Consider the following 10,595-nt stretch of genomic DNA (forward strand, 5'->3'; position numbering starts at 1 on the left):
ATATCATTCATTCCATCTTTAAACTTTAATTTTTTTTCCTTTAAAAGTTCATCATAAATTGCTTCTGTCATCACAAGAGTTCCTATTAAAAATGGCACTTCACGTAACAAAGCCCACAATCTTCAATTATTTCTCTAAAAACTTTAATTTCAAACAATTTTTCACCTCATTGCCCCATGTCTCTTTAGACTCTGTTGCTTATACAAAACTCATTCAATCCTCCACAAAATCTGGCTCTACAATCCATGGCAAGCTCTGCCACGCCCACATTATAAAAACTGCCTTTAAAACCAACTTATTTTTGGTAAATAATCTTATAAATTTCTACTGTAAATGCGGCGAAACGCGGTTCGCATACCAAGTGTTTGATAGAATGCCTAAACGAAATGTTGTGTCTTACAATCTTTTGATTTCTGCGTATACCCAGATGGGTTTTTATAATGAGGCTATAAATTTGTTCAATGAAGCGAGAGTGGAGGGTCTGAAACTTGATAAGTTTACGTATGCGGGTGCTATAGTTGTTTGTGGACAAACTGAGGATCTTGAACTAGGCAAGTTGGTTCATGGAATAGTTATTGTTGGTGGGTTGGCTGAGCAAGTTTTTGTTATTAACTCGCTTATTGACATGTACTGCAAATGTGGTGAGGTTGATCAGGCTAGGCTTTTGTTTGAGAAATCTTCGGAGTTGGATGATGTTTCTTGGAATTCTTTAATATCAGGTTATGTTCGAATCGGTGCCATTGAGGAAACATTGGGAGTGTTAGTAAAAATGCATCGAGATGGATTGAATTTGAACACTTACACGCTGGGTTGTGCTTTGAAGGCATGTTCTACCAACTTTGATGATTCAGTAAAATATGGAAGAATGCTTCATGGGTATTCAGCCAAACTTGGGTTAGGTTTGGATGTTGTTGTTGGGACTGCATTGCTTGATATGTACGTGAAAACCAGGCATTTGGATGAAGCAATGAGAATTTTTGAATTTTTGCCCAACTAAAATGTCATAATGTATAATGCTATGATGGCTGGATTCATGCACGCAGATATTGTTAGTGATGATAGTGCTAATCGAGCCTTTAACCTTTTCTCTGAGATGCAAAGGCAAGGGATCAAGGCCTCGAAATTTACATTCTCAATCATACTCAAAGCCTGTAATATTGTTGAAGCTTTTGAGTATGGGAAGCAAATTCATGCTCAAATCTACAAGAGAAACTTGTCTGATGAATTTATTGGAAGTGCACTTGTTGAGTTGTACTCTTTATTAGGGTCAACTGAAGATGGGATGAAATGCTTTAATTTAATTCCCAAACTAGATATTGTCTCATGGACGTCCATGATTTCTGGCCATGTTCGAAATAAACAATTTGAAAGTGCATTGGCTCTGTTCCATGAACTACTGTCATCTGGAGAGAAAGCAGATGAATTCCTATTATCTACTATGTTGGTAGCTTGTGCAGATTTGGCTGCAGCAAGGTCTGGTGAGCAGCTCCAAGGATATGGAATAAAAAGTGGCACTGGGAACTTCACCGTTGTTCAGAATTCTCTGATTTGCATGTATGCTAAGTCTGGAGACAGATTTTCTGCTAATAAGACCTTTGAAGAGATAAAGAATCCTGATACTGTGTCCTAGTCTATCATGATTTGTAGCAATGCGCAACATGGATGTGCAGGTGAAGCTTTGAAGCTGTTTGAGTTGATGAATGATTTTGGTATTGCACCCAACCAGGTACATTCCTAGGAGTTCTAACTGCCTGTAGTTATGGTGGACTTATTGAAGAAGGATTACAGTAAGTTATCAAGCCTTTTCTTTTCAGTTTATTTCATTATATAATCCCCTGTTTCAGCAGTGGGAAAGCAGGAAAGCAGCTCGGGAAATCTCTTTGGCTTTGAACCATTCTGGACGATTTGACTTTATGGTTCTGAAATTTCTAGTGTGGATAATTTTTCAACTGGGACTTCAATAAAGTAATGCTACTCAGCTGGGAAGGGACCATTGTTTTAAAAACCGGACCGGAGGGTAAACCGCTCTGATGGCCGGGTCATAGTTCAACCGGTCCAACTGGTTGGACCGTCGGTTGAACCGATGGTTTGACAGGTTTAAAATCTAACAAAAACACCCTTAGTAATTACTATCAGACCCTAAAGGTTTGAAATCTAGCAAACACAACCCTGGCCAAATGCAAATCGACGATCGATTGGGAGAGCAGCGGTGACACACCAAGGAGGGTAGATCGGATGATGGAGAGGGCGAATCGACAGCTAGCAAGTAGAGGCATCGCCGGAAAATGGCAGATCGATGATAAAGTCATTGGTTGCGGTTACTTTTTTTTTGGTGAGATGACTGGATCTTCGTGAACGACGGCAAGGGAGCTTGGGAGAAGGTAGATCGGTGGCTGAGGAAGCCTGTCGATGCCGGAGAAGGCCGATCGACGCTAGGAAATGGAAGAAAAATCTCGCGGCGAAGGTGGACGATGAAACGTCACGCGGCAACTGGAGATGAAGCATGACAGCGTCGGAGAAAGTCAGAACTCAGAAGGTGGAAGGTCACCGGAAAAGGAGAGGTCATTGTCAATTTGCATTTGGCCAGAGGGTGTGTTTACTAGATTTGAAACCTTCAAGGACTGATGGTAATAATCAGGGGTGTGTTTGTTATATTTTAAACTTTAAATAGTTAAAAAGAGTGAACCGACCTGGAGAAGGCCCCGAGTCTCGGTCTGGTCCGGTTTTTAAAACAGAGGAAGGGACTAAACTAAGTGATGAAACAATTTACAATAATAATATACTTACAAAGAAATCTTACAAAGATTTCCATACAAAGTAAGGCTGCAAAAAATAAATAGAAGAGTGAAACAAAAAGTCAAACTTATTAAATTCACTCTTCCATTCATTTTTTGTCATATCACTTTGTATGGAGATCTTTGTAAAATTTCTTTGTAAGTATAATACTACTAAACAATTTATTTTAAATGGGATTAAAAGAAAGTGGACTCTCTTCTGTGTCTTAACTGTTTGGCATTTTTTATTTAGAAATAGTTACATCTTTTTAATTTCANTTTAAAAATTTTAAAATTATTAATTGGGTAAGAGTTCCGGTGACTATCTCTATTAGTAACCGAAAACCAACTCGAACTCGAGACCTCTTATATAATACACCAAAGAGTCCTTATCAAACCACTCGACTACTCAGAGCTAATTATCAAAAAAAAATTGAACATTTTTTACACAATTTATGAGTTGTAAATTGTAAGTTATATTATAAAATCTTAAATCTTAAAATAAAGATTAAATGTAAGGAGAATTTTACAAACCACACTAATGTTATGTCAAATTCCAAAGTTTGCGATATAATGCAACATAGGATAGTTTATGAGAACAATGATACATAGAAGTATTTACATTAGCAAGTCATCTAATGACAAATTCTTTTTTTTTTTTTTTTTTTATTGGTCCTATTTTTCTATTAAATCTTTTAAATTTGTATTGATAAATATTTATTTTCAGAATTATGAAAACATATTTAGGTAAAATTTGATTTTCTAAGCTGTAAAAAGCAATGTTTTAAATTTTAATAACCAACCCGGAATGAAACCCGACAAAGTTGCTGGGTCCTAGGTTGGCCAGTTTGACCGACCAATCAAACCGGATCTCCAAAAGTTTAAAATTCAGCAACTACACCCTTAAAAATTCGTTAAGTCCCTATAGGTTTTAAATTTAACAAACACACCCCAAAAACAAATTGGCGGTCGACTAGTTGGCGATGATGATACACCAAATGGAATCCCAACTGTCCCTTGAACCATTCCCCATAAAAATTACCTAAGATCCAATCAAAATCAGTCTCACAACCGTTGGCATCGACAACCCAAGCCAAATCTTACCACTGCTAACGTTAACTTAACAACCATCTCCATCACCACGAATACACTTTACTCAACCTCTTGATCAAAACCTACCTCATCCTACCCTTGTTCGCCTCGCTAATCGCTAGCAAAAGCCGACTATTGCCGCCACAGACTTTTTTCAATTTTTGATCTATTCACTCATCGAAAATCGCTTATGTTGCCACCATTGCACTCACCAACCCTCCCTCTTTAAAAGCCCCAACGTCCCAACCTTCAATTGTTCGTCAATTACCATCCCAATTTCTAGAGTTTTTGGTGAATAAGAAAATTACTAACCCGACCCAATGAATGCCCCGTAGGCCGTATCCTAATTGAACAGGTTCCCGGACCACGGGACCAGGCCAGGTTTTAAAACACAGGTAAAAAGTTAGATACATGTGTGGGTTGGGAAGGTTTTTAACGCTATATAAAATCCATCCACAATAACAACTTCATCCAACATAAAATTTGTACCACAAATTGTGTACAGATATTGTTAAATTAAAGCATCAAAGCTGCAAATGATAAGAACAACTTGCCATCTGATGGCACGGTTTAAGAATACTTAAACCTGTAATAAAATCTTCACCCACATAAAGAAAATGTCAAAGAAAAAGGTGGAAAAGGGGAAAGAGGAAGTAAAATTGAGAAATTAATGCCAAAAATAACAGATCACAGACCACCATCAACAACAATCTTCACACAAAGTGGCATATACAAACACTTTCAATTCCATCTAACAAAACTTTTTCAAGCCAAAATTTGGGCACCTAAATGAAAACCGAATATCCCTAACCAAATTTCAAGAGGATACAAAGCTATAATCAATCGCCAAATATTACAATTAGTCCTCATCCATTCCAGCAGCAGCAGCAGCTTGATCTCTCCTCGGGCCACCGGCTGGTTTTGCCATTATGATCTACATCATAGAATAGTAATGCAGAGTCAAGCAAGTTATGCTAAGAAGAGGCAAATGAATGCGGCAAAAAATACAGTCTCAGTTTAATAAATCATGTTTCCTAATTTTGTAAGAACTACACACATGAGGCGAATGTATATGAACAATCATGACCGAAAAGTGAGTCTGAATTAATCAACAAATAATTAATTACCTGGTCTACCCTTAATACAGTGCAGGCAGCATCTGCAGCATATTTGAGAGCAAAAAACCTGTACACAAATGCAAAAGACAAAGTTATGGTCGCATCTCACACATCATTTGTTGGTATAAACTACTGATTCTACCTACAAACATAAGATTCCATACATACTCTTTCACATAATAAGAGAAGCATCTCTAAAACTGAATGCAACAAGCATCATGCATATAAAAAGAACCAACATTCCAATACTGCACATAAACTAAAAAACAATTAAAAGCAACTTACTTGGTCACATATAGATCCCAAACATTTGTGGTTGAGATATCCTTGCACGCGCCTTCCTCTAAGTCAATGCCCACTTTGGTATTTCCAGATGCATGTTCAGCATAGAGAGAAGATATGATCTCCATTGCATTTAGTCCAGCATTTTCAGCTAGAGTTCTAGGTATCATCTCAAAACTTTCAGCAAATTTAGCAATAGCATATTGATCCAATCTGCACTACCAATGAAAATTTAACATCAATAGCTGCTTGTACTAGTGCCTAAACCAAATTATAGCATATATGCAAGAAAAACGATATAATTAAATGCCATACTTTGTCTTCATTATTATTATTATTCTTTTTCTATCCACCACCAAATTGTGGAAGAAAAGATGTTCAATGAACATTGTTTACTCCCAAAATGGTAGAGGTTAAACTAAAACCAACACTAATTAAATTCAACAAAGAAAAGAAACAAAAAAATACCCTGTTTCTTTAAAAGAGAATTCCTTCAGTCTTCTAGCCAACTCGATTTCAGTAGCTGCAGCTCCAGGTACAATGCGACTGTCCCTGCACATTGCCTAACAAAAAGAAGTATCAAGAAAACATGAGATCAATTCAATTGCCAAATCATCTCAAAATATAACATATTGACAATAATAAACAGGTGAAACAAGAAAAATATCAAACTATAAAAATGAAGTCCAGATATTTAACAGAAATCACCTTGTATGTATTCACTCCATCATCAACAGCTCTTTCAAGATCATCTAATATACTGTCAGTACTTCCTCGCAAAACCACAGTAGAAACAGAGTTTCCGCCTTCATTTCTCACTATAGTGACCTGCATCACATTGTTCAAAGAGGAGATAAGAAACATGATACAAAATAATAAATAATAAATACCTGGCACAAAGAGAGTGAGAGAGTAAATCCTTTAAACATACCCTAGTACCACCAATTTCCTCAACTGAAACAGAATCCACATACCCCAAGTCATCTGGGTTTGGTTGGCTAAGCTTCAACTGTATGAGGAATGAAAAGTAGATTAAGAATCAAATAAACAATTCTCTTGCATGATCATACATGTGTGATTGTATACTTACAATAGCAACAGCACCCGTTGTACGGCAAAAACGTCTCAATTCAAACTTTGAGCTGATTTTCAAAACCATGAGCCTGCAATCAAGAACATTAAAGTTTGAAACAACAGGACAGGAAATGGTAGTCTGTACCAACAGAGAATATATAGTGTTATGGTCCAAAGTTGTGCAACAATGACCAAATTACATGAATATATGGATATTCCGATCAAGGAAGGAAAATGGAAATAACAGACTAAGGAGACTAGATGTACTTGTAACGTTCACAGAAATGTAATGCCATTTCTCCAACCGCAGCTCCACTAACAATTACTTTGGCACCTGAATCGGCAACAGCTTTGATAAGCTCCTCAACTTTTGCTTCTTCAGTTTTTGCATAATTCTCTAGCTAAAAAGAGATACCAGTGAAAAAGGTTTAGCTTTAAAGTATGTAAAAGGAACTTTACAATAAATTACTATTACATGACAAAGAAAGGGCAGTACCAAACAAAGAAAGACCATTAGTAAACAAATTATTGTGATGTGCAACAACCATCATGAAAAGTACTTGCTACTAAAAAAATGGGAAGGGTAAAAAACTATCCATTTTCAATATCATCTAAAGGAATCTTGAAAATAAAGCAGAAAGAGAATTCTCAATCATCATCAACCATCATATTGCTGTTCAGTACCTAATATACCAAACAAACTTTAGAGTGCATCATACGGAGAGCCAAGACACTTATTGAATTAAGAGATTTCATTCAACCACAATTCCACACTTTCTCAAGATACATTATGAAGGAAATTAAATACCATCGTTACTTCCATTCACAATCACTCACAAATGAATGGTCTCATACCAAATAAGCCACAAGAGAGATATTATATAAAGCATATGTACACATGTACACATACATAATAGTTTCAAAGGTGATAGCTGAATAGCAACAGAAAGAGAACTGCGTCAAGATTTACCTGTTCAGCACTCTGGATAAGAACAGTTCCTTTAGTTTCAGTTGCAGAGGTATCAACACCACCAGCAAACACAGCAACCTAAAACAGTATAAAAGCAAATACAAAAACCCTGAGTGATAGAGGATTTCGACTTTACACACACACACCTTCATAAGATGGCCATTTGTATAAAAATACAAGGCTAAACAAAGTTTATGTAACAAGCCAAGAAAGCAAACATAGAAGTACAAAAGTAAACCAATTCGAACAGAATTTTTTTTCATGAAAGAACAACATTAGAGGCGAATTTGAGTATTGAACAGAGAATGCTTAAAATATCACTTTACAATATGTAAAGTTCAAGGTACATCTCAACATCTCCCGTCGTCAAAATTCATTAATAAAGTATTTTAGAGGACATATTCAAATTCAACTTCATGAATAGACAATGCAAGTGATGGTAAGTCATCATCACAGATGAAGACACAAATTGAAGGTTATCATTATCAGTCACTGCTGTCATTCCATGTCAAATGATTTCTTATCACAACAATATCTAGTTTCTATAATAATGGTCCAGTTATATCCCAACTCAAATAATCTTGACCTAATTTTTTGTAATATCTCTTCACATTACAATTACAACAAGAAGCATCCTTAACAGAAAATAGCTAGTAAATCTTGAGCTGAAAATACAATAATACAATTATAGCTTTAATTTTTTTGAATTGATAACAATGATCTATTTTTCACATTCTCAGCACTCCAAAGATTAAGTTACTTAGCCACATAGGACAAAGATAGCCATATCAACAATGAGAGCTCAGGGCTACAAGGCAACTAGACAAAACTAAAGCCAGAGACCAAGTGAAAATCACCAACTACCAAATACAATTCCTAGCGTTTAAACAAATATAATAATCACATTTACACAATTAAAAGAAAGTGAGAAAGTAAGAAACATAAATAACAGACACGGAATTCATGATAAAATTTAATTTAAAAAAAAAATGACAAGAAAGATAACATTAAGGGCCAACCTTTGCCTTCTCGATTCTCTTAATACTTCCCGCAGCATCATTCTTCAAGATCATACCCTGAACAACTGTGCTATTGTGCAAACCTCCTCCCAAAAGTTTTGCAACGCGAACATTATCAACATTAAAGTTTGCTGGGTTTTTGGGGCATACTTGGATGCATGCCTGCAAGAAAAAGAAGGCAAAAGCACATCTTTCACACAAGGAGCTAACAAAGACAAGCAAGTAACAACAAACAAGATAGGCCAAGTAATTACATCAGCAACAAGGGAACATAAAATATCTTCTTGTCCAAATTGCTTGCTAGCAACAGCAGATTTCATTCGAGAAACAACTTGCTCCTTATCTCTTACATCCATGTTCTCAGAACCTTTCTCCACCAGTTCATCTAAGACTTCAATTGTCTGATAATTAATTAAAGAAAAAAATAAAATCAGTAAATCAGTATGTTATTCTTATTAATAAAACTGGTTATCTAAGCCACTTGAAAAAGCATATGAAAACCTTGTTGATAGCTTTATTGTATCCGCTGATGATTTCACTTGGGTGTAACCCCATCCTGATAAGTTCCTCAGCACCCTGAAGAATCTCCCCAGCAAAAGAGATAGCCAAATTAGCTCCATCACCAATTTCTTCTTGTTGAGCCTTGCCGGCTAGGACCAAAAGCTTGGCTGCAGGATGCTGAACCTCAAGTTCGTTCACAATAGTGGAAGCATCATTTGTGACAAATAGCTTGTCTAAGTGATTTATAACCATCTTATTCATACCTGAGAATTGAAGTACATAAGAAATTAAATGCTTAAAAGATGAGCTAACTTCTAAAAGAATTGGCATCTAAGCAAAGATCTAATAAAATGAACATAGGAGGTCTTTGCAAAGTAAATAGCTGACTACTTTTTCATTATAAATCAATGAAATTTCATTTATTTGCCAATATCAACCCTCAAATAAATAAGCAGTGGAAATTATCATAAACAATCCATTGAAAACATCGATCGTACATTTTCCTCACGTGTGAATTCCCTATTCCTGACAAAGAAACACCTGAACTTGAGCATTTTTGAGACAGTGGATTCTCATGAAACCAATTTACTCGAAAGGTCCAAGTTTCACTGGCATTATTTCTTTAAAGGATCATTCCAACTTCATTCTCCATAAAGCTTGTGACTAGATTTTAAAAAGAAAAAGACAAAAAAAATCTAAATTCACGTTGACATTTTCCGGGAAATGATCAAGGACTCAAAAGCTTGCCCGAGTCCCCCTACCTACAACTGAAGTCTATTAAACAATACAGATTCATAACAATTATCAAAGACAACTAAGTCATAAATCACCTCCGTTCATACACCAGTAGTATCCAAAATTGCCCCTCTTAATCTGAGTTTTTCCAAGACATTAGATTACCAAGAAAAATAATCTGAACCGAATCTTCTCCTAAAGAAACCAATCCAATCAACTTATCCAAGAGTTTCCACCATGCACACTTCTCATTTACCCCAAAGTGATCTGAGTTTTTCCAACACAATAAAGCACCTAAAAACAATCTAAACGAAATATTCTTCAAAAGAAAACAACTAAATCATCACGACCCATAAGTATCCACAATACACTTGTAAAGCCTCCCAATCTTTCATCAATATCCGCAAGCCCTTACTTAAAATCCTTAATAATAAATAGATTTATTCCACTTAAAACTATCATCACGCAACGCATTTCTTCAACTCAGAAAATGTAACCCGTAATACCCATTTCCCATTTCTGCGCTCATTTAAAAAGTATGTCGTTATCACAGCTTTCATAAAGAATCAAAAAATCAACAGCTAAAGTTAGAAATAGCACAACAAACTTCTGATCCAGATTTAGCATCACAATACACCAAAAAGAAAAAAAAAAATTAAAAAAACCCACAAAGCAAACACACATACACTAAATACCCACTTCTTACAACAGCAAGATAAGGAGTTCAAAGTGAAGAAAATGTACCATTAGGCCCCAGAGAAGTGCGAGTGATAGCAGAAAGTTGCTTGCAAGCATCGATATTTTTGAGAACAGCTTCGTCAAGACCTGAGAGATGTTTGTGGCCTTCTTTGAGCATAGATTGTACTCCAAAAGGTTGCATTGAGAACCCCATTTTTTGAATCACCTGTTCTGTTTTCTGATACGAAGAGAAACCCTACTTCTCGGAAGAACGATTATGGGTCTTTCTTGTTTCTCTTCAGAGTGTAGTGACTGTGTGTTCAAACAATTAAACCTGCAAGGAATGCCCTAG

The 10,595-nt window shown here is 36.0% G+C and overlaps 2 protein-coding genes across 2 annotated transcripts; one reads left to right on the forward strand and one right to left on the reverse strand.

Annotated features, from left to right (window-relative positions):
• The first annotated feature begins 91 nt into the window (after positions 1 to 91).
• Positions 92 to 1,791, forward strand: LOC116142011 (pentatricopeptide repeat-containing protein At3g13880-like). Its single transcript, XM_031427470.1, is given in 2 exon segments — positions 92 to 1,724; positions 1,727 to 1,791. Coding segments are annotated over 2 exon segments (1,698 nt in total).
• Positions 1,792 to 4,499: 2,708 nt separating this feature from the next.
• On the reverse strand, positions 4,500 to 10,551 carry LOC116142021 (T-complex protein 1 subunit theta). The gene is made up of 13 exons (XM_031427481.1): positions 10,310 to 10,551; positions 8,831 to 9,093; positions 8,584 to 8,730; positions 8,330 to 8,491; positions 7,311 to 7,388; positions 6,608 to 6,741; positions 6,357 to 6,429; positions 6,198 to 6,275; positions 5,975 to 6,094; positions 5,735 to 5,829; positions 5,270 to 5,479; positions 4,994 to 5,051; positions 4,500 to 4,800 (listed from the first exon to the last, which is right to left on the reverse strand). The coding sequence occupies exons 1-13, from the start codon at positions 10,455 to 10,457 to the stop codon at positions 4,726 to 4,728; spliced, it is 1,641 nt and encodes a 546-aa protein (XP_031283341.1). The 5' UTR covers positions 10,458 to 10,551; the 3' UTR covers positions 4,500 to 4,725.
• Positions 10,552 to 10,595: the final 44 nt, after the last annotated feature.

Source organism: Pistacia vera, unplaced genomic scaffold (assembly GCF_008641045.1).
Source record: "Pistacia vera cultivar Batoury unplaced genomic scaffold, PisVer_v2 Contig1121, whole genome shotgun sequence".
NCBI lineage: Eukaryota > Viridiplantae > Streptophyta > Magnoliopsida > Sapindales > Anacardiaceae > Pistacia > Pistacia vera.

Bases quoted from the DNA above. Each gene is read 5' to 3' on its own strand.
- LOC116142021 (XM_031427481.1), bottom strand. From the start codon at position 10,457: ATGGGGTTCTCAATGCAACCTTTTGGAGTACAATCTATGCTCAAAGAA. The intron at 8,492-8,583 runs GTAATTACTTGG...TTTTTCTTGCAG, and splicing joins TATGTTCCCTTGTTGCTGAT to GCATGCATCCAAGTATGCCC. The intron at 5,052-5,269 runs GTAAGTTGCTTT...ATTTGTGTACAG, and splicing joins TGGGATCTATATGTGACCAA to GTTTTTTGCTCTCAAATATG.